At 43.1% G+C, this 24522-nt stretch overlaps 1 protein-coding gene across 2 annotated transcripts in view; it reads left to right on the forward strand.

Annotated features, from left to right (window-relative positions):
* Positions 1-24522, forward strand: part of KLHL29 (kelch like family member 29) — a 405364-nt gene that overhangs the window by 341220 nt on the left and 39622 nt on the right. For both annotated transcript variants that reach the window (XM_056343947.1, XM_056343948.1), the window contains exons 7-9: positions 3209-3408; positions 9863-10122; positions 22966-23164. In XM_056343947.1, coding sequence (XP_056199922.1) covers positions 3209-3408; positions 9863-10122; positions 22966-23164 — 659 coding nt within the window. The remainder of the gene's footprint in view (positions 1-3208; positions 3409-9862; positions 10123-22965; positions 23165-24522) is intronic.

The raw sequence follows: 24522 nt of genomic DNA on the forward strand, positions 1-24522 counted from the left end.
TTGGTATTCTAATACATGTGAAAACAAGGAACACAGAAAGCTTCAGTCAGGCTTGGAGGCGGATGACACAATCTGATTCACTGACATCGTTTCAAAAAGAAATGTATGGAATTTCCCACTTCAGTCACATCAGTCTGTTTCCCCACATTATTTTCATCTCTTCCTTCAAACATTCGTGTTTGATCCATTAGGACCTGCTTCAACCAATTCCCGGTCCATCCTTCAGCCCATACCAAGCCAGATCCCCAGCGTGGAAACCAGAGTAGCTGTGATTTCCCTGTGCAGGCTGAACCAAGCCTGCGCTCAGTGTTTGATCCAGCTAAACGTGGAGCCAAAGCACTCGCTGCTTAGAAAGCACAAGGGAAACAGCACAATACATTCAGGGTATCACAGAGAAAGGAATAAGGATAATTTTCTTTCCCATTTCTGGCTCATTGTGTAATATCAATAATCTCTGTAGCTTTGTGTTATACTTGCCGTAAGTGGCTCTAGTGATTGATTAAACACCTTAGCTTTTCTTTGGCGTTTAATCAATTGCAGCAGCAGTTTATTGCTTGGTGTATTACAAAGTTAAGGAGATTATTACTTAATTATTCTGAAAAATAGCAGCTTGCAGTTGTTGCTAACATGGGTATGTGTCTATGCTGACATTGGTGTCACGTCATCCCTTTCCTTTGTGCCTCCTGGTCTCTGCACTGGGTGAGAGCGTGCAATTCCCAGTGGGTCACACGTAGTCATTCTCGCAGCCATGGCCAGCACAGTGCAATTAGTGGCATTAAATAAATAATTGCTTACGGTGGAGCTTCCCATGGTGCAAAGAGCCTGATTCTGTCGCTTGCTGGGTACCTCCGAACCTCACTTAAATTCTAGGCAATGTCGTTATTAACCAGCCCCGTGAATATGAATTAGCTGTCAGGTACAAACCACTTCTGGAAACAATTCAGCAAGAATTACATCAGTACCAAGAGGCATTTTGATAGCCCAGGGTGCAGCACTGGATGTGACCACGACTGGAGATAAATCAGATGTGAGGCATGTTATTGGTATGTGAGTGTGAGGAGGAAAAAAAACCAAAACAACACATCTTCTGACATCTTCTTGAAGATCTAGGAAATGGCAGCTCTACTGCTTTGACACCTGAGTGTGTTCACTGCCTTGAGTGCAAAATTGAATCCATATGCAAGAGTTCAGAAAGAATATTGTGGTGTGATAAAGCATAAGGACTCAGGGTAGTGTACACATCTGTGCATGTAGGGGTAGCACATTCTTACCCATCTGCTTGTGGAATAGGATCTATCCCACCTGTATTCCCATGCAAAGGGCTAAGCTAATATTTAGATTTAAAAATGGGGTTTAGTAGTGCGTTTGTCTCCTTGTGCCTTGGTTTCCTTTTGTGAATGGGAGTAACCATTGTTTACTACCTTAGAGAAGCCTATGAAATGAAGGACTGCTAGCTGCTCCTCCACTGTGGTAATGGACACCATCTAAATACTTCCAGTAGAAAAATGAAACCTCTTTCAGGCTTTGATCCTGCAAAAATTTGTATGAATTAAAGGTGTGTTCTTGACTTGAATAAGGCTAGCCAATGGAAGACCAGTGACAAAGCATCGACTGCAAATTGTAAGCACTTCCCCAAATGATTTTAGGAGTTATTGGGGGCGGAGGAGGGGGGTGGGGGGAGAGGCATGAGGGAAGAAAACTGAACCTTGTGTGTTGCTGTTTTTCCTCCGTTATGGTAGTAGAGGTCTGACCGTCACCTTTCTAGGCAGCTTTGTGAATCCAAGAGGTTGGTAGTGCTCTTGCTCATGCTTAAAGCTGGCATTGCCTGTGGATAGTGATGCTTTGGCCAGTCCGTGTAAGTCACGCAGCATTGTATGCCCGTTTTGTGTCAATCATGCAATGGCTTTTGCAAGTACTCCAGCAGAATTGGAGGAAGCAGACGTTGACTGTCCAGTGACTAGGAGAAGTTCATGTTTCTTTGAGAAGGTGTTGGATGGTCCTAACCATTAAAAGAGTTTATTTTCTTACTCCCACAGATTTCCCCTCCCCTCCTTGATGTTACCAAATTTATCATCACTTTTGTCTTTCAGGTGTAACCTGTCTTTAGTGTTGCAGACACATCAGCCAACCATGCATTAAGAACTGGGCCCTTACTTTAATTCAGTATAATTTTCTTTTTGTCCAATAATTTCACAAGCACTAATCCACACTTCAAATGCAGGAAATACTCTGATCCCCAAATTGTTCAGCACTTCATGCAGGAAAAACCGTAGGCCACAGTCATGAAACTCCTAGAGGATGGCTGCTGGCTTCCTGTGGCAGAGCTGGTTGTTGTTTTCCCCCCTCTCCCTTCTCTGCTCTAACCATTTTGTCTGTCTAGCTTGTCTTGTATTCAGTTTTCAAAGCAATTGCCATGAAGGGCTTCCTTTTTTTAGTGCCTAAAAGGGAACAATAGATTTTTAGAATAAGCATATATGTATGTATATTTTATATGACCATCTGTATATGCCTATCATATCTGTCATATCTATACTTTAGTATAAAATACAGAGAAATTCATGCTAAACAGAAATTAATATTTATTATTGTTATTTTTTATGAAAAGGTCTTTAAATGTATCCTTAAATGCACATGACATTTAAAATTATTCCAGTGCTAGATTCCTGAAAAAGTAGATGACCTTTTCTCTTGAAATTGGAGAGTGACTTTTCCTTAACAGTTATATTATGCACAGAAGATAAGATGTTAACCAAGATGTTAAAATGTATTGTTTCCCTTTGAAAGCTAATCCCATTACTCATTTTCATTAATATTGGCTCATTCATTTTTCTTTCCCTTTCCTTTCCTTTCCTTTCCTTTCCTTTCCTTTCCTTTCCTTTCCTTTCCTTTCCTTTCCTTTCCTTTCCTTTCCTTTCCTTTCCTTTCCTTTCCTTTCCTTTCCTTTCCTTTCGCAACTGTTTTTGCATGAAAATGCAGTGTAGCAATAAACAGAATTTTCGTAAGACTTGCTTGAAGACTCTTCTCTTTCAGATCCAGTTAAAGTTTTTAAGTTGAGTTATTTTAAAATTCATATTCTTCAGTTCCGTAAACAAAAATAATGGAGAAATATAATGAGGTGCAAAGCGATTTTCTAGCCCTCACTAATCAATGAATGCCAACAAAATGGGTATGGTGTAATGTCCGTAATTGAATTGTCTGCTGTTACCAGGTCACCACGAGACAGTAGCAGAAGTGGGGAGAAGCTGGAACTGGCCATGTCCAACCTCACTGCGGATGTCCTGGAGTTACTCCTGGAGTTTGTTTATACAGGTTCTTTGATCATAGATTCAGCCAATGCAAAAACCCTACTGGAAGCTGCCAGCAAGTTCCAGTTTCATACTTTCTGTAAAGTCTGCGTTTCATTTCTAGGTAAGAATCACTCCATCTAGTGAGGTTTTAAGGTTTGTAAGCCTTTCTTCTAACAACTCCTAAAATATAATTAAGAAACCCAAGACTAAATATAATAAAAAAGCATTATTTATTTGGGTTGAGATTTGAATTTAAAACACTGACACGGTGGCCAGTGGAAAATTACGTAGATAAGTGTAGCCTGTTGTTTGAGTGGCAGCTGCTTTCACATCTTGGATAGGCGATTTTGTTGGGCCTAGTTTCATACTTGGTATTAAGATGACATTTTGTTTCCCAGAGGCTGATCTCTGCACAGATACCAGGCTGTAACACACAGGTTGGTTATAACCATGACAGAAAATGTTGGGTGCTACACCAGGCCAGCTTGGTCAAGCACTGGAAGAGTTGGAGGTGGACTCCCACAGAGGAGTCAGAATCTGCAGTTTTCTTGCATCTGTGAGAAAATCCTTCACATGTCCAATGTTGGTGCAAACAAGATCTGGTTGAACTACTCCAGGTTGAATTTTCACAGGGTTTGTTATTTGTGGAGCTATGGTCTAATGTCTATGTGTCATTGCAAAGGTGGGTGGGAGTGAAAGGTTGCTGTGCCCACCGCAGTAAGTAGTGTGCCCTGGCTGCAGGAGAGTGTTTGCTCCAGCGAGGGTGTACAGAGCAACATCGTCACCAGTGCCTCTGCCCATTCTCTCATGGCCATGAGAAGCTTGTTCTTCTTGCCCACAGCACCATGTCATCCTGCTCCTTTCATTTTCTATATGTTTTTCAGCACAGACTATTTCAAAACAGTGCAAGGTTTATGGCTCAGTTAACTAAGCTTTACTGGTCTGAACTGGAGCCAACCAGCCCCACTTCTGTCATGGCAGAAGAGAAGCCAGAACTGGAGCTGAACTGAAACACATGTTGGTTCAAATTCCTGCCTGTATCACATGCCACTCCTTCACTAACATGGCTATAATATCAATTAATAAGACAGTAATAAATTACAATTTTTAACGCAATTTTATTAATACAGAAAATGTGAGCTTGATCTAATATGACTTACTTCCCATGTCCAAGTTCCAAATATCTTTTTTTTGACATCTAGTTTCTTCTTGGGCTCCCTTGACTCCTAGCTTGGTATGAGAGTTGTCATTCACTCTGGAACCCAAATGAACTGTAGGTTCTTCTTGGGCATTTCACATTTAAAATTGACATCTACAATTGCAGAATGTGGAAGATGTGAGTTTAAGAAGAGTTGCATTCAGTAAAAAAAAAAAAAAAAAACAACAAAAAAACAACAACAAAAACCACCAACCTCAAATTATTCTAGTTTACTACTGTGTTAATCTTCATTGCTAAGCTGGGCTGCTGGCAAGACGAGTGGCTTGACTAGGCTGGTGCAATGCTGGCATAAGTAAAGAACCTATGGTACTGCATTCTCTTCTTCCCGACTTTTTATAAGTCATTTGTTTAAAAGTCTGTTCACAGATAGATGGGTAATGGTGAAATGAAATTTATGCTTTGCAGTCCCACGTGTTGGCTGTGCAACTTGAATGAGGGCTCTATCTCCAGCATTCCTTTCCCCCAGCTTCCCTTCACCACCTTTTAAACGTGATTAGATCTTGCAACCTTTCCAGGAGCAGGAGATCTGTTTAATTTGTGCTATCTCTAAAGATTCAGCCACAAAACCAAAATACATTTGTTTCCCTAAATCAATGTGAGATTTCTCTTTTCCGATAGTTAATATTTGAATTCAGTGAACCATGTTATGGTATGAAATAGTAGAGTTGGTTATAAGTTCAGTGATATATGGGGAGTCTCATTTGGAGAATTCATGGAGTGTAATTGCTTATTTTTATTTATAGCTGTGACTGGATTGCTATACAGAGATAGTAGAGCATTTGCTGTCTAAAAAGTTTAGGGAAAGGCATTTTGTCTTCTCTGTAGCTGTGTATTTTTCTTTTTATCGCAGCCCCTGCTACTCCCCACAAAGTAAAAATATGGTAAAAATCAGGGATTTTTCCAGCATTTCTGGAGGATTCACCAGTATAATGAGTGATTCTTTCCCATCAGTGGCCACGTCTAATTAGTGAGAGAAGTAGAGGGAAGTCCAGAGACGCCCAAAGAAGTAAAAGCTCCAAATTAATAGGTCTGTTCAGCATAGCACAGCACCATCTCAGAGGAAAGTCAGGACATCCTTTTTTAGCTGTGGAGCTCCAACCGGGTCCTAACTGGTTGATGTCCAGGCAGCCCTTGTGTCTGTATCCTGGGCCTCTCAGCAGTGTTGGGCAGAACCACCCCAAAATCTACTTGCATTTTCTGGTGGAAAGATGCTGCAAAATGTGTGAGGAAAATTCTTTCATTTCAACAGAAGATTTCTTAACCAGCTTCACCAGGCTAATTATAGCCACATTCTCTCTCTCCTCCACATGCTGTCTCCTCTGCTTTTGTCTAGACCATGAGAAATGACAACAGCTTTATGCTGACATGCAATGATGCTGACAAGTTCATGCAGGCACCATATGATAACTGGGCAAATGTTTGCAAACTGGTCAGGACATCATAGGTATTTCCTCCATTCCTCCTTCATATGGCTGAAGACAAGGGGTTTTTTCTTTTTTTCTTTTTTTTTTCATGTTTGTTTTATACTATCATCACAGTGATGTCTTAAATTGGATTTCAGGTGATTCACTTGTATCATGGTTTGGACCCAGGAGTGAACAAATTCTGAGCTTGTACTTCAGCCTGCTGCTGATAAAATAAAAAATGTTCTTCCTTAAGTCTAAAGAAGTTGGTGGAACCTCTTAGATTCATGGAGCAGAATAGGAAAGAGCTGGAGCTCTGAATTTTCTTAGTCTCCTGGGCAAAGGACACAAAGACAAAGTTTGCAAAGAGTACAAGAGGGAGCTATGAGAAAAACTGGACGGTGTACCAGTGATGAGACCTACATGAACAGGCATAAGCATCTGAGGAAAGAAGAGGCCTTTATGGTCCTTATGAATTTGAGAGAAAGTATTATGGGTAATTTTTTGTTCAAGGTAATGAACTTTGAGCCAGCTGGAGAACCACACTGCCAAGCACTGGAGAAACTGAGGTATCAACTATATCTGGAGATAGGAGAAATGAGGAACATTGTCACAGGGAAAGTGAAATCTTTCGGATGATGCATGTATATCCAGAAGTCTTCCACCTATCTCCTATCTTCACATGCTTTTGACACTAGTAGGAGTACCTGAGGAATAAGAGCCCCATCAAAATGTACACAGAGTATCATGAGGAAATGCACATTTTGTGCTAATTTTAGTGATAACCAAGTCATCATGTAGAAAGCATATCTAAGTGAAAATACAGTACTTAGTGCACACAGAGAGGGCTTACATCCACCGCTGAGCTTCCATCACACTGTTACCACAATCTCACTGAGTAATCCTTCCTGTGTACCCTCTATCTCTTAACTTTATCTCAAGTTGTCCCGCTCCCAGAAATGCAATCTTAGCAGTCTGCCTGGCTGTTATTTCATGATGACTCAGCACAGGATCCCACTGCAAAATTACCTCTAACACAAGTAGAGAATATCGGCTGCTGATCTGCAATATTGTGACATACATAGAAAAAAATATGCTTTCCAGCTCTGGCTGAAACCATTGAGAACCTGCTAGATTACATCTGATGTCCTTAAAGTCCACTCATAATTCTGTTACAAACTGTCCTGAGCATTGGGAATAGCTTCACAGGCAGCAGTCATGTTTGGAATGAACTCAAGGTGAGACTCCACAAAATGTGTTGTTACAAGCCCAGTGTCACTCTGGCAAAACCAGCAATTATTGTAAACATGTCAGCATTCAAAGGAAAATGGCTCAGGAACAGATGGAGCAGAACTGGTCCTTAGCAGTCTTTGTCATTTTGGCATCCAGAAGTGCCCCTGGATTGCAGTCACTTGGGATGGGCTATATCCTATAGCATATATTATACAGCATATACGTAGTCATGTAGGCTCCCTTTATAGTCAGTGAAGAGTAACAGGCATTGGTAGGGCATGATTCTGCTCATCCTGAAGTCGTTATCCAAAATATTACAAGATTGCTTCTTGGAATTGCTTATGAGTGTACAGGAATTCGGATGTGATTGCTCAGTTGCAGCATAGACGGCTGGAGTCGAGAGGTCAATCTTGCCCCCAGATTTTGAGTCAAAGATGAAAAATGAAGGGTGGGTTTTTTCTGTTCACAGGATAGATTTTCTGTACCTTCTGTAGCTGTTGCCCCAGCCTGTCTTGCTCACCTGCAATGAATGCCTCTAGTTCACATGCCAGCCCTCATCTTAAAAGGACATCACAGTGCTCACCTTGCTGTGGTGCTCATCACATCAGAAGGGATGAAGTGCAATGAAGTGTGTCACCAGCCTCCTGGACATACCCTAGTCTGCATCTCCCTGGGACTTCTCCCTAAATGGCCTTACTTGCTGAATCAGACAGGGATAACGTCATTTGGGTCTGCCACTGAGCGGTTTCTCGGGGAAGAGGGAGTGAAGGTCAAAGGAACAACACGGAGCTGTTTGGAAACTGGTGTAACAGGCTACATCAGTCAGCCAGCATTGTTAGAGGTAGAAAACCCAGTCCAGATTGGAGGAAACCAGTCATGACCAGTGCTTTTTCTGCCCTACGCCACAGGCTTAGCTGTGGATGGTAAGGGAATCTCTCCTGATAGAGGCAGACCCAGTCCCTTGAAGGTGAAGAGTCATTCTTGCAAGTCTTTTCCATCATGTGCTAGTAAACGGTTGCTTAATGAGTCAAACTTGATTATTACCTTTATTATAAACCCTGTGAGAGTAAGGTGGAGCTGTATCAGATTCATCTTTGACTTGAGAGTTTGCCAAGTGGTGGTGAGAGTTTTGGGCTCTGTTAGATTATTATTTTACCCCCAGCTGTATGTATACATGAAACTATGCCAACAGAGAGAACCAAGGAACCTGGAAGAGGTTTTGAGTTTGTTTGGGTTTGGGTTTTTTTTTTTGAAAATAAGAAATTTTGGGAAGTTTATGTTTCACAGCTATCAGTTTGCAGCCTGCTGATAGCAAACAGTGCTGCTGCTCCAGTCTGGTTAAGGAAATGGGCTTCTTGGAGTCAGTACAACCAACTGATGCAAAATGAGATAACCTGGTTTCAAGATTGCTTGATCTGTAAAAGAAAATAAGAGGAATTACAGAAAAGAAAAAAGAAAAAAAAAACCACACCAAAAAAAACCAAACATAAAAACTCCTAATCTCAAACCAGGTTAAAAGAAAAAAGAGGACATAATCCTATTTTAATAAAAGCTATATATAGATAGTGTGCAGGTTTTAAATCTGATGAAGGCAGAAGCTGGGTGTAGCTTTCCCTGGCATTTCCAGCTGAGGCAATCTGATGGGAGTTTTGTTTGAAGAGATGTGGGTCCATCACACATTCCTGTCCAGGGCTCTGAAATAGTGCACGAGGATATGACAGTGCCCAAATGTGATATACTTCTCCTCTGACAGCGCAGAAGCCTGCCACTGGTACTGATGCTTTTGTGATCTATTGCAGTCTGTCTCTCTCTTGTTTTTATCTTGGCCCTTTATCTTAAAAGAATATATTTTGCCTATTAGTAGTGGTTTGGTTAACAAAAGCTGATAAGAATCTGAGAATTCCCCTTAGAAATGTCTGAAATTGGTGGGTTTTTCTTCATAATAGCTGAAAAGGAAAAAAGTACGGTCAAATGTATGGTGTAGCACACTTTTAACGCAAAGCTACACACTGTGCCGTTACTTCTGTTTGCTGGGTAGGAGATAATGCTGTCTCCTCTGTGCATGATTTTCTTTGAAACGCACAACACAACATTTAACAGAAGGCATTAGTATAATCGGTGTTTTGCATAAGGGATGTCATCACATTCAGCAGCAACAAAGTTCCTTTGAAAAAAAAAGAAAAAAAAAAAAAGAGGGGGAGAGGATTTCTTTTTATTTGAAGTAGCTTCGTAGCTGAACAGGGCAAAAATTACCATAACGCGACTACAGCATCCTCAGAAATGTCCTTAGTGCTGTTTGCATTTATTCTTAAGTGTCTGCACTGGCGTTTACATCTTTGCTGTTTTTTAAAGCAACATCATAGGTGGTAGAAATAGCAGAAGTCTCCTGGCTGGATTCCTGTCCCTTGGGAAGCCCCAGATACTACTATTATGTCAGGAGGTTTCCCCAATGCCTAGTGAAGGCTTACATGAAAAGCAGACTCAGAAAGTGCATTTCTCACCCCATTCTCATCTCAGTTGTTAGACAGACTTTGATTTTTGTACTTTAAACCTCAGTCCTGAAGTAACCCAGGGTGCTGCTTCTAATTAACTCCCTGAAATTAATTAGGGTTGGAGATACGTCCGTGGCACTTATATTTTCCATTCTTCCGGTAAAAACATGAATCTTGCTTTTAATAATTCTCACTTGCTTTGTTTTTTGGGGTTTTTTCTCCTTTTAGAAAAACAGCTGACTGCTAGCAACTGCTTAGGAATATTAGCCATGGCTGAAGCCATGCAGTGCACTGAACTGTACAACATGGCCAAAGCGTATGCCCTGCAAATTTTCCCAGAGGTGGCAAACCAAGAAGAGATCCTTAATATCTCAAAAGACGACTTCATTTCCTACATGTCCAATGACAGCCTGAACACCAAAGCGGAGGAGCTGGTGTATGAAACAGTGATAAAGTGGATTAAGAAGGACGCTGCGATCAGAGCTCAGGTAAAAATAATCTCAGCAAGCCTCACTCCGCTCCATTACCATGAATGCCTCTATTAAAATAGAAACCATCCCCATGCAATTTTAAACATGAGGGTGCGTAGGAGATGGGATGGGCAGTTCAGATAAAAAAAGAGAAAGGGAATGCAGGCTATGCACAAAATGTATGTAATTTCAAAATCTGATCCCCATATCTGATTATTTAGAATCAAAAACTTGTTTGTGACATGCATGGTGCAAAGCTAGGGCCTCGAGTTGTTGCCTGCAAGCCGGTCAGAGATAAATTCAGAAGGATTAGAGTTGTGTGAGATGCTGCTTTAAGAAAGGGATGCATTTTATTAACAGTGGGAAATAAAAAACTGTCAGAAAATCTGTATTTCTTTTGATGCCACATACTGAATGAGTATAACTTCAGTACATTAAAAAAAAGATTCCGTATCTTTACTGGCTGCTTAGATAACCCCTTGTGTATTCTATATTTATTAGAGTTAGCCTTTCCTCAACTATCTGAGCTATGCAGTCTGTTCTTGACTGAAGAAACTGAGTGTGTTACTTTGCCCAGCACTGTCTCCAGATAAAAGCTAGAAGAAATGATTGTTAGGAGGCTGATGATTGTGCTTGGGACCAGAAGACATCCCTGGTGATAGTTAAAAGCATGCCACTTGCCTTCAGTGCGGCTCTTGCAAGTCAGCTTTTGTGGGCAGTGAATTGTGGTGGTCTAAACCCAAAACCTCTCCTTTTGGAGGCCAGTTCTGCCAACAAAGCCCAGAAGGGGGATGTTGTTTTCTCCCATTCCCCTACTTTGGAGGCCAAAGCTTCTGGTCTATCCTGGCAAGACCAACTTCTGTTGATCCCCAGTCACAGTTTTGGTTGGTTTAAGGACAGCCCAGTTGCTTATGGACCAGACTGGGACTCAGGGAAGCACTTGGCCACACATTGTTGATGCTGTCTCACATCAGGAAAGGCTGTACCTTCTTGATTTAAATGGGAATTCAAGCATCTAAACATACAATGGGGTATTAAATGCATCTTTGCGTGTGATCAGGAGCAGATGCACCTCCACCCCTCACCTGGAAAGTGGGAGGAATAGCAATTCCCAACCTCACCGGGCAGCTGGATGAGGGTAGGGACATTAAGGACAGTGGGGTACTCCATGCCAGGCCAAGCCTGGCTGCCTGTGCTGCCCCTGCCAGCAGCCTGCAGCCCCCAGGGCCTTTGTCCAAACTTGTCCTGCCCTGTGTGAGCAGGTGATGTAGCTCAGCAGTGCAGTCCTGTGGTGGGGACCTGCCGCAATCTCTGACCACCTCCTCCATGTGCCAGAGATGCCATTTAGTATTGCCCAATATTATTATTGCACAGAACATTTACAGAATATCATTGACTTATTGAAATGGGTGCCTTTTTGGCTCTTGCTGGCCTTGAAAAGCACACTGTTTTACAGACTATTTCACTACTTGCTTACAGTTTGATGACAGCAGTCAACGCTGTGCAGCTCTCAGCTCTGAACCTAATGCAACCTTGGGGATTATTCCCAAGGGCCAGGTACAGGAGCCCTGCAGTAGGAGCCCATTTGCATGGTACAAACAGAAAGTGTCACCCACCAGGCGGTTCAAGTTACATTTTCAAAATTGCTGATTTAAATATTTCCTTCTGCACCTGCTGCGGTAATGTTATGAACTTATTTTTTATAGTGATGGCTTTTCGTGCCCCTTCTTGCTGCTGCCACCACTGCCATCTCCTCTCTTCCTTTCATGTTGCAGTTGGTTTGCTTTTTTAGGTTGTTTTTTTTTCCAAGTTTCCTTCCCCTCTGTCCTGGTTCTGCAGTGCCTTTGTAGTTTACAATGGCAGTTTTATTTGCTTCTCAAAATTTCTCTGTGATGCTTTAGTTTCGTGCATTGCTTTACAAGGGCTTTAAATTTTTAATTTGTGTTTATCCAGAGATGAGGGTCTTGAATAAATTAATATTAAAGATACCAAGCAGATAACTATTTTCATGCCCAATCCTACCACTAAACTAGTTACTTTGGATTGTGGCTCTCACTTTTTTTGTACTCTGTGCACTGCTTGATCTATTATAAAGCTCTTAGTTAAATAGGTACTTATTTTCTGTAAGTCAGAACTCATACATACCATGAAAAGTACCATCTTTACAATAATGACTTCTTCATTTTTAGAGCTCAGGAACAAATAGCTCTGATGGTGGATAGGAGGGAAGATAGGCCTAAATAATCTTATTTCTGATAAAGATGATGAGTGAAAATTTGTGCTTGTTCTGTGGCAAGGCCCACCGTGCCAGGAACGGCCCAAGCTCCTGTGAGATGCACAGGCTGCTCAAAGCTTTGCAGAACTGGACAACCATGGCAATACCAAACACGGGGTGGACCTTGTTGCAGGAGCTGTGCATGGATATTTTGACTTTATTAACAGTTTGGTGAGATGGATTCACTCAGCTCCCTTTAGACTCTTTGGGGTGGGCAACCAGCACATGGAGGACACCAGTGCAGAAACAGAATTGTTGCTTCTGCACCCAGCCGGTGGGAGCAGTTGGGACAGTTGCTGGATAGGTTTTAGCCATGTACTGCAACAGCCCCAAAGCATCACTCCTGCTCTACTGCATTCCTCAGGTAACTGGCCTGGTTTTATTTCTCTCTCCCAAAGTCAGTCCTGGCAGTTAAATTTTAAACCCTAGAAATCCAGGCCCTGCATTTGCTTCGTATCTCCCCTCTCCCCATCTCCTTTTGCCTGACAGGCTAGGCTCTATCATCAAGTTTTTATTTTCAGTAACTCCAATGGCAGGTGATTAAAATATGTCTTTGGCAGCTTCTTCCAAGCTTCCAAAGGTGGATGTCTGCCAGAAACAGGGAAAGGTCTGTGCTCCTTGTCTCACCTGCATGTCCATCCTCCCTGGCAAAGCCTGGCAGGGGCTCGCTCAGCAGAGACATCCCCACAGAGGAGCTTGGAGAAGGAGCCTTCTAAATCTGCACCCCCTGCCCCCAGAGCAGTTGCAGCCCTCCAAAACTCCTTGGGCTTTTAATGGCTTTGTGTTACTCTAGAGTGCAAGCTTACACCTGGGGACAGTAAGTCTCACCACTTGTGTTCCCCACACCCACAGCTCCTTGTGCCGCACTCTTACAACAACTTATCCATCACTGCCTCCCCTGCTGGCCAGCCTCTGGGAAGGAGACTTTTAATGGAGCCTCCCATTCTCCTGGAAGGGCATTGAGTTTGCTATCTTCCTGCTCTTCTCTGCCTTGCTAAAAGCTCTGCTTCAGGTATCTAATTGTTTCTGCTTTTATTAATTCTCTCCCCACCAGGCTGGAGGTCAGTGGCAGGGAAGGAACTAGGATTTGCTTGCAAGGCAAGCTGAAAAGCTGCGCTCTGACTGACTTTTAATTTTGGAAATTATGCTCATACAAAGTCTTACGGTACTTATAAAAGTCATCTGTGGCATTACAGAAGACAGCACCCGAGCCTTGTTACAAAGAGAGAATAACAGTGCTTTAAAGGTTACTGATCCATCTACATAAGACAAAGAGGCAGTTCAGAAAATGACATATGTTAAGCTAGGATTTGGTAAATAACTGTATCCAGCGTATTGGAGCAGTGCACCAGCTCATACGGTAAAGTTTATGAAGCAATTTTAGTGCTGCTGGTAGTGCGGTCACGTAAAATTGGTGTAACCAAAGAAGCAGCCTGTGATGTGAGATCTGGATGAGGTAGGTAATTTCCTGTACCAGCGGACACAGCGTGCTGCTTGTAGGAGCCCTCTTGATTACTTGTCACTGAGTGGAAAGCCTGCAGCCGACTGACATATCTGGAAGAGCTGAATCTACTGTGTTTTTCTACTTATTTCTCTTCCTGACTGATGGACAAGATTGTAGCGTTTATCCTAACAGTTATCCCCTTGATAAGTTTATTACAACTCCGGCGAACTCATGCAAAAAATACATTGTATAATGGAGGCTTTACTGTCTGGAAACAAGCATGGTCTGAGCTGTCTGAACAAGCAAAGATTTCTACCGGGCCTCAAGCAGTCTCCACTTGAGCTCATCCCCCAGCTCTCTGCACGGCCTTGGGTAGGTTGTTTCACCCTTTTGCCCCCATTTCTTACACTATAAGCTGGAGGGAAGTGATGCCTCCCACGTGGGCTGTTGGGAGGATTCGGTGGATAAGGAGCTGTATTGCCCACTGGTGCTAACGACAGCCAGAGTTAGTCACTAACGACTGAGAGATGCAGTCATGCCCAGCGTCAGCGCGGGGTGGGGAAGATGTGAATGTGCTGGATGTGCAGCATTGCTGCCTGCTCAGAGCACAGACGTACCAAAGCTCATTGGAAACTTTCCCACCTTCTGCTCCAAGTCCAAAGTTGTATCTGCTTTCTCTGATTTAAAAAACATAGTAACACATTTATTAATAACAGAAAGCCTGGGAAAACAAGACTCCCAGTTGCATGAAGCTTCCCTCTCGCCCTGAGGAGGGATGAAAAGTGAGGAGAGGACAAACATTTTAACAAGTTGCCTGAAGTACTGCTGGAAGAGAGGCTGGTACTGCAGCGAGGAGTGACAGACAAGAGGCTCAGCTGAATGGCAGTCATTTTCTGTAGCGCTCTGCAAGGACATAATATAATCATGTGCCATTTTTTCAAACCCTGTTTAAAATCGTGGTGTCCAGCAGCAAAATGAAATGTCTGTACCATAAAGGGATTAACAAGCCGCCTATGCACTTGTGTCCTCAGAGGCAAATTTGTCTAAACAGCATCTTCGTGGTGCCTGAGAACCAAAGATGCGTAGACAAATTGGAGATAATTTAGAGAAGAGCAACAGAAATGACTAAAAGACTGAAGGAACTGATGTGAGGGAAAAAAAAAAAAAAAGATTAAAAGATGTGAATATGCATGACTTGACCTAATGACAACTAAAGGGCGATAAAGGTCTACAAGTGTGTGAAGCCCCAAGGAGAGGAGTTACCGTGAAGGATGCAAGGGGTGTAACAATAGTAGGGACCACTGGGATGAATTTGAGACATAGCAAATTAGTCTAAGCAAACACAAAGCCCACCTGAAAGCCCTGTATCTGTCAGTGAGGGCAGGAAAAGGTGATGGAGGGAAGGAGAAGACGATTTATGTCAAAAATGCTACAAATGCCCATGAGCTATATTTTGGAAGTGACAGAGGATGGGAGTTCTGAGGCAGGATCCTACAGAGGAGAAGGTGTTGGTAACCGTGAGAGAGCAGATGAAAGATCCCTGGTCTACAGTTAGGCTGTTGAGATGGCGGCATAATTTCTCAGGTATGTTTTAAAAAGTCTCCAAAGTTATGCAGAAGAGTAACTCGCTGCAAGAAAATGGAGAATCTGACAGGGAACAATCACAATCCCAACTTTGCTCTGCAGTGACAGGAGGGTAGTGATATATTCAGAAGCTGATACCCAATACCAGCATGTACAAATTACTTGAATTCATCATAATAGGAAATTAATTGATCAATCAATGTACTTAAGGGCATTAAGCTTCAGGAAAGCAGGGTTGGAGTAAGTATGAAAAGGAAGCTTCCAAGGGAGCCTAAGTGAATTAGGCACTAACAGTCTATTACAGTTCAGTTTGGCTTCTTTGAAAAGCCCACACTACCCTGATGCTTTGAAATCCATTTGTGGGAAGAGCAGACAAATTCAAAAAGATGCCATAATGAAAGTGCAAGAAGCTCCAATTTCTCTGAAAGTGAAAAATGCAAGGGATGAGTGGTAACCCCTGTGATTTCCCAGGGACGGGCTGCTCAAAGAGCTCAGATTTAAATGAAGCTTTTGCAGACACACTTAGAGACTGTATAGGCTTATAGAGGGAGAAGAAAAGGCAGCAGCAGGAACAGATTCAGTGCAGGAACATGCCCTTAGCTATATAGTGGAGGAAAAAAATGCATTAAATATAACAACAACAAAAAAAAAGTAGACACAGGTGACATTAGCAGTTCCGTTCCTTAAATTCTCCCCCTACAAAAATTTTAGTTTTTTTTTAAAGGGATACCCTTGACTGAAAATCTACTGAATTATTTCTCTGAAGTTTAAATTGGTTTGAGGAATTCTCTTGTCTCCCAGTCCTCTTAGTCTCTTCATTTGTGGCTTTTCCAACACATTTTCCTATTTTTTACAAAATATTTCTCTGCTGAAACAACCTTACAAAGACACAGGTCAGCAAGCAGCTCCTCACACATGCTCAGTTGCATTGCCTTGTGCTGCACATGGCCCCAGCACTCAGGACCAACCTCAAGTAACAAAATCGTTCTATACCATAGGCAAGAAGCATTTCAGAGAATTATTGCATGTGGATTCGTGTGTCAGTGTGTTGTTGGGAGGGATGTATCAGGAGTTTACTTGGTTCTATGAAGTGTCTTAGAAGCTTCAGCCATTTTGTTGTTGGCAGTGTGCTTTTGTGGTGCATCTGCGTGCATACCTGTGTTTGAATAGGTGACTGCCCATAAACAAAAGAAAGGCCACTCCCCTCTGCAGCAACCTTTGGGGGAACTTAGAGAGTTTTATTTGATAAGAGTTTAGTCAGCAAGCTAGAGATTGCATGGTAAGAGTGAAGGTTTTTTAAGCCTTAGTATCAGGTAATCTCCAAGTATGATGGACCAATGATTTATCTTCCTGCATATTTAAAAACCTCGTCATATTACTGCTAGAAATACCTTCCCGTGTGCTGCTTTGCAAACAGTTCAGAGAAGAGGACAGCAGCTCATTTTACCCGGCGCTGATGACATTACAGTGTTTAGTCAGCTGTGCTGCCATAAACATGTCACATTGAAGCCTTATTTCAGCAAGACAGAGGGGCTGCTCCTTTCTTCTTGCTAGGCATGAGATTTATGCACGTGGCATCCTGCCACCGAGCCACCAGCTGAACCCAGTGCCTGTGAATCAGATTTTCTGCCACATGTTTATCTCATGATATTATGAGGCTGTCAGCTGACATGCTACCAAGCCTTTTTGTTTAATCTAAAGGCACCATTGCAATTCCAAGAAGTCAATATGGGTAATTAATAAATATACCAAGTGCACCAGAGAGATTAGGTTGGGTTTGGATATGACCTTGGGTGTAGAAATGTGCAGGAGGTTACTGGAAACACAGCGTGTCTCATAATACCCAGGGGTTAGATGTCTCAAAGCAAGTACCCTCATTACCGAGTAGCAGGGCAGGGCGGTGAAAATCTAGCCCAAAAAGGCTTATTTCTGAGAATGGCAAAGCAGGGCACCAGCAGCTTTGGCTTCCCCAAACCAGCCAGTTCCCTGCTGGGCTTGCATTTTGTAAACTTGGAGCCGGCAATATTTTGAGTATCAGGTTGGGTAACCTGCTGGGGAAGCCTGGGCTGGGCTGGAGGTGGTTGCAGGGAGAGACTGCTCCTGTCACCACTCTGGTGTGCCTTCTTATGTGGCCACCACGCCATATCCCCAGCCATCACGATCGGCACAGCCCACTGGGAGGTTCATAACCTGGCCACCAGGTAGGCATCAAAGGCTAGAAGCTGCTGGTTTAGAGGGTTTGGGTGGCGGGTTTTAATGGCGTGCCCTCTTCTCATTTGAAGGAGTTTTATGCAGTGGGGAACTGATTCTGCTTTGGATCTGTCCCTGCTGGCTTCTGCTGTCTGAGGTGGTCCTTGCTACAGCTCTGGGATTAGGCCAGTGCAAGACAAGGGGCAAGTTTACATGAGACAATATAAATCTCCTTCGTAGCTCTCAGATGAATCAGATATATTCTTACTTCATAACGTTTTTAAAAACGCTATTGGAATTATGCAAAAAGAGCTGAAACGGCAGTTTGTTGCAGCAAAACCCTGTCATAACGTGGGTAATTGAACTTCTGTATTTGTATTTCTAGCTGAAGCCTGTTTCTTTAGGCGGATAGCACAAAGGGTCCTTTGTAGGAACAGTAAGCTAGAGCGACAGATGAGTTATAAGGCATAAGGGAAATATTATTTTAACCTCTCTGGGCATTACTTCAAAAATGTTAAAAATCTTCAGAGCTTTCCAGTGTAGCACTTAAGAAGCAGGAAATTTGACTCTGTAGCAGTAAACGTATTTCCTTTTAAAACTAACTGTATGCTGTTGTAGCCCAAGTCTATGCAGGAGCACTCTGATAGTCCTTTTGGTGAATACCTGTGAGGATTTTACTGGATTTGAGAACTGAAAATAAAAAGATTGTTTTTAATGTGATACTGAAGAGAGTTTTGTAACTGAGACTTAGGAGATACCAGAACAAAGCCCACTTGCAAGGAAGCGTTCATAACACTGATATAATTAGTAGGAGAAGAAATGCCACGAAAAGTTTAGCAAAGTAAATGTCCTCACTCAAACTACCAACCAGAAACAAAAATAAAAACGCATTCAGCTGTTTTGTAATCTAGTTTGCTCGAGCTCTGGCCTGCCTACTGAGATGGGAGTTAACACAGATGAACAGATTACTAGGGAAAGGCTTGAAAGAGTCAGCTTCAAGGTATAGTGGATCGTGCTGATCATATATCCCTCTGAGTTAACACTGACACAATGATAACATTTAGGCTTCCTCTTAGCACGATTATGACCTTCTGAGCACAGCACCCAGGGCAAATAGGGGTGAAAATTCCCACCAGATGGGAGAATTAATCACCCTCCAGCCTGGGTTGATGTCTAGTTGTAGACATCTCAATGGGACATGGTCTGAGGAACACACTCCCTTTCCCAGGAGCTGATGGCTCACAGTTTTAGGCCAGAAGGGGACACTGATACTCTGTCTCCCCTGGTGTGTGATACATCCTCTCAGCTCAGATTGCTGTGAGGACTGTGCTAAGTGTGTTGACTAAATCTCTAGTAATTATAACATGAGTTTACACATGTCTAACTGACAAGTAAATACTTGCTTGTATGTACCTATTTAGGTGTCCAAATCATGAGCTGAATCTCTCCCCTGAAATGTTTAGGTAATTAAGGAAAGATAAGATCTCCTAAGATTTTTCTTTTCCTGTTTTTACAAAACGCACTTGTGATTGCTTTCAGTGTCTTGAAGCAGGCCAGATAGCATCTCTCAAAAGTTGCTGCTGTGCTGTGTCCACAGTGACTGTCCAAAAAGCCTTTGCTAATGTGGTAGCGGTGCCCTGGCTCCTGCAGAATCACCCTGGCTGTGCATGGTGCCATGGGGGTAGCCGGCAGCATCACCACTCAGCAAGGAGTTCATGGACTAGAACCTTTGCTGGTGCAAAACCCAAGCAGCTCCCTTCATCCAGCATCCAACGGGAGCTCTACTGAGGCTCATGTCACCTGAAAAACCAATCCTGACAGTGTTCAAAAAGTTCTCTAGCACTTTAAACAATAAATTTGTTAGATTTTTGCATAACGATGTCCCTTTTCAAGGAGCTGAGGCATGGTGTTCCATGTTTATGAGTTGTTAACTCCTAATTCTAGGCCAGAAGGGGCATTAATATTCTCTGCTTCACCCTGGCATGTGATGCAGATTGTAGAGTAGTCGTAAGTGATTCCTAGCAAAGACCTAAGAAGTATTTCTACTTGTCCAGCCAGCGCCTGCAGCCAAGTAGCGAGAAGAAAACATCCCCAGGGTTACAGGCACAAACTACAACTCCAGGGACCCGAGGTTGTTGTCTGCTGAACTTGGCAATGTGCCTTGTGCAGGTATTCTTCTGTTTTAATAAAAGCTGGTAACATCAATAGGTGCAGTAGCTATTTCATGGCTGTATGAGGAACAACGGAAAGACGACAGAGAATGGAGAGCAAATAACAAATGGTGAGGAGGTTGAAATGCTTTACAGTGCTTATTTCAGTCTAAATGAAAAGTATAATAGTAACAGGATATTTAGTACAATCATAGCTAACGGCACTAGGAAGCCTTCGTAAGAGAGAATCCAAAAGAATAAGGCTGCTGATTGCCTAAATCACTTGAATATTCTTAAATCAGTGAGGCTAAATGAAATTCACCCTTGACTATAGTGCTTAAAAGAGATGGTGCGAAAAGCCGTTGGTTCATAAAAGCCTCTCCTGTCTTCTAGAGATGCGATGGTACGTCCTCTTCAAATCGCTTGGTGAAAAACACTGCGATTATATGTACCCTTAATGCTATCAGTGATGAGCCCGAGTCGCGACTGCGTGCGGTCGTGCACACACACACATACACACACAGCCGGCTTTTTCTAGCTGTTTGAGCAAAGGGAAGAAGAAGAGTGAGAAGTGACATCGGTTTTGATACACGATATTAACTTTCAAGCTGATGAAAGGGAGCAACGTGTTCTAATTATTATTCCCCTTCAAAATAAGCCACGAGCTCAGACAAAAGAGGGAGGGGGAATCCAAGAGAGAAACATAATCACATTTTCTCACTTATCTAATTAAAGCAAGGTGGGCGAGAGGGAGAGCTCACCGTGCTTAGCCAGCGGTGCTGCCCCATTTATTCTGGGGAAGGTGGGACATGCAGGCAGTCGTTCTGCTGGGCCCATGGGAATCTTCTGTCACTGCCGGAGGGGAGCTCTCTTCCCAATGTTGATTCACACTCAGCTTCGGGACATCGTGGTGCCTGTCAAACCCCATATCCTAATTTAGTGGCACAACTGTTAGCACCTGTGTTTCGCATTGCTTTGTGTTGCAGCTGCTTCCAGCACAGACCTGCCTTGGGAGCATCAGGGGCAGTTCTGGCATGTCCCACCACACAGACGGAAGGTGCTGGCTCCACTATACACCATATATTTTACAACTTTATTTAAACTGCCCTTTAGCGACTCATACTGCTTCCTGAGCAGCCTGTAGTGGGGATTAACCTCCCCCGTGGGGGTTGTCTGGCTCGTACCCAGTATACCCACTATCCACATTATTCCCATGTCCTAATGCCACGTTTCGTCTTGGCTCTCATGTAAGGTTAAACGCCCCCAACCTTCTTAAAAAAAAGCGCTTCCTGAAATCAGAGCTTTACCACCCACTGCCATATGTCCACTGCTCCCTCTCCTACAAGGTACCATTTAATGACATTACGATATCTGCAGCCAAGTGCCTGACATTTGTGACTCCAGGGGAGGGGAGCAGCCGTTTTACCTCCTAGAGAGCGCCTTGGAAGTGGATTTCAGCAAGGGGAAAGAGAGGAGTTTCTTCTTGTCTGGTTTGGAGGCTGATGAAGTGATTTCAAGCCCTACTCGGCCCTGTGCCACACCAGAGCTAACAGTGAAAAGCCATGAATTCGCGGTTCATATGGTTAGGGTTTTTTCAGAAGACAAGCACTGCCACTTTTCCATCCCTTTTGTGTCACCCAAACAACTTTTTGATCCCCAAACAACTGCAGAGTGGACAGGCCTCAACTCTTCAGGCTGTACCTAAAATTTTCGACCCAGGTGTTGAAGCGGGCTGGTGAGCAAGGGGCTGGGAGTCGGGCTCCCTGCTGCCATGGTCCCGCAGGCACATGTGGGGCTCAGCCCCCTTGTTACCTCCTTGCTTTGACTGAGCTTGCACCAGGCTGACGTGGCTCTCCTGCAGGAGAGCAGTGGGAATTGCTGTTGGGAGGAGAAATCCTCAGTTTTCCTCCTAAATGAAGCCTACTTCTTCAATTTGGGTGGTGAAAGGGGCAGTCCTGGAAGCAGTCCTGGGTGTCATTGCGTCCTTCCCTGCCTGGCCAGCCCATTAGCTGTCCCAGGCCACATCCCTGCCCTCCCATCTCACTCTGTCCGTGCCCCATTCCCATCCCTGCTCCTGCTGTGACTTGGCTCTCACGCTGCAGGGACAGGCATGCTGCTGAAATAGAAAGTGAGAGCCAAGCAGCTTCTGGAAGACCAGAGGCATCTGCAGGCCAGCAGATGCTGCTGGTGCCCAGCGTTTCTCAGGACCAGTCACATGGACCTCAGGGATATTTATTTGCATTCTGGCCTCAATCCCAGTTGGGATCTTTGGATGCTGCTGCTATATGAATATTTATTACAACAGATAATTATCTTTTCTTGCTGCGCACCCTTAGTTTGCTTCTTGTTTGTGTGCATTGCTTCTCGAGAACCACATTTTCCTGTTATTCTGCTTTTCACTGTACTCTTGTGCTGTGTTGGGATATAACCAATTATATATAAAAAGAATAATCTGGGGATGGACTCTTGGTTTTTCGATTGCAGTTTTCTCTCTTGGGGTTTTGTTCTCCTTTAAGCTGTGTTCAGTGACAGACAGCTTCATTTGCTCAGGTGTCCTTTGCCCTCCAAGGTTTAATGTATTTATTTAGAAGATGAAACTTACTGTCAGTATTTGTATAGCACCCTCTGGAGTCTGACTTCCCCAAAATCTAGAACTACGCAATTTGTTTCTCCACCAAATAAACCTTACTAATTAAAAGATTTTTTAGCAAATTGGCTGATATTATTCAGTCTCTTCCATATCAGTTGTTGAAATCCACCCTATTTACCAGCTTTCAATTCACATTTATAGTGCCAGAAAAGAGTTGTTTTGGGTTGGTTTTTTTTACAGTGCAGCAACTACGCTCACATTTCAAGGTTAATTCAGAAAATGCAAAAGTTTACTCCGTGTTATGTTCATGGTTATGTTCAGACTGAGTTCAGACTGAGCTTTTATTTCAAAAATCCCTCCACACACTGCTATATAACAAGAGTTGCCACCTTTTGAAGAATATTTTCAGTCTTCTGGGTCCAAAAGCAGCCTGGGTTGGGGAGCACGAGGTGCTGCAGTGTCTCTGTCCCACCCAGTCACTAGGCAGGGCTTGTATGCAGCATCCATGACAAGTGTCTTTCCAGGTTGGGTGACAGGAGACAGTTTGCAAGGAAGGAGGTGGAGATGCTGAGCAGCTGAACTCTGGCACGAAGGCTGCAGTGTGTTATTATTTTTCCCTCTCTCACAGTACGCTGCAGAGTTGCTGGCAGTGGTGCGCCTCCCCTTCATCCATCCCAGCTATCTGCTAAATGTTGTTGACAATGAGGAGTTGATAAAGTCTTCAGAGGCTTGCCGGGATCTAGTGAACGAAGCCAAACGTTATCACATGCTGCCGCATGCCCGACAAGAGATGCAGACACCAAGGACCCGGCCCAGGCTTTCTGCAGGTAAAGCAAAACTTCCTTCAACAACACCATGTCCCCAGTGCAGCAGTTCCCAGGCATGGCCAGGACATGCCCTGGGATGGAGCGCAGACCTTGGCCCCTTCTCGAAGCCTGGTGATATTTCAAGCTTGATTTTCCATTCCCACTTTGCTCAAGCATTTAGGAACCTATCCCAATGGTTAGATGCATGCTTCTGAAACAAGATTTAAAAGAAAACTAATTTTTAAGAATTATTCTCTTCAGCAGAGACCAGAGTGTTCCCCTATCATCCTGAAAGTGAGCCCCTTGCCCTCCATGCCTCAGTTTCTCTAGCTGCAAAACTAGGTGAACAATTTGCTCCTTTGCCATTCAGCCTCTTGTGGGGAGAATCTGACTAATATTCATAAAACAGCCTCACTTTCACAGCCCGACTTAAATATATTATTTTCATATAGTAAGTCTTACAGTACCAGTTCAGCTGTCTGCTGCCTCCAAAACAAGTAGATCACCCATGATATATTCCCTTTTAAAAGCCCAACAGCTATAGAGAACCATGTCTGTTCAAGAAGTTTCTCACCCCATGAATGCATGCATTTTCCTTTTTGGAAAAACACATGAAACAAACCACAGCTCCCCAGTTTGCCAGCAAAGCCCGTATCATGGTAATGTGATAAATGTCCTAAATATTTGCTGAACAGAGAGTGGTGCAAATATCATGTAGGAAAATTTTAGGAAAGCTGCATCCAAGAAGGAGTAAAATGAAACAGGTGAATTGTTTTAACATGCTGCCTGTACTTCTGCCTCTCATAAGTACAATCACAAAGCCAGGCAAAACTTTATGTGACTACCAGTAATGCTAATGTGGCACAGAGATGGCATATCAAACCACGGCATTTGCAGCTTCTGGAGACTGCCTCATCAAGGCACCTTTCAGAAGGATGAAGTGTAGAGGACTTTCAATAACAATCTACCCTAAAAAGTCTTTCATTGAAGACAACTAATGATGTGATGTTTGAAGGGATTTTTGAAAAGTGCTTATTTTATGTATATAAAATTGTAGGTGTAGTACGATCCATTTCCAGAAGCTTGTTGATGAGGGAAAAGTGATTCTCTTGGGGTAAGAGAGGGTGATTATAGTTTTTTAGGTCAGAGTCTAATTATATAGAATCATGTTATTTTGCATATCAACGGCATTCATGTAGGCACAAAGGATCTCTAAACACCCTTTGTGGACTCACTGCAGCATGTCACATGCCCTCTCGAGGTCATTGATTATAATCAAGTTATGTCTTGCGCAGGTGATTAGATTTTCTGGTATGGCACAAAAATAATGATCTCTTGTTACTAAGAAATATGTATTTAAAACTGTACAGCACTTTAAC

Source organism: Falco biarmicus, chromosome 6 (genome assembly GCF_023638135.1).
Source record: "Falco biarmicus isolate bFalBia1 chromosome 6, bFalBia1.pri, whole genome shotgun sequence".
In the NCBI taxonomy this organism is placed as follows: Eukaryota; Metazoa; Chordata; class Aves; order Falconiformes; family Falconidae; genus Falco; species Falco biarmicus.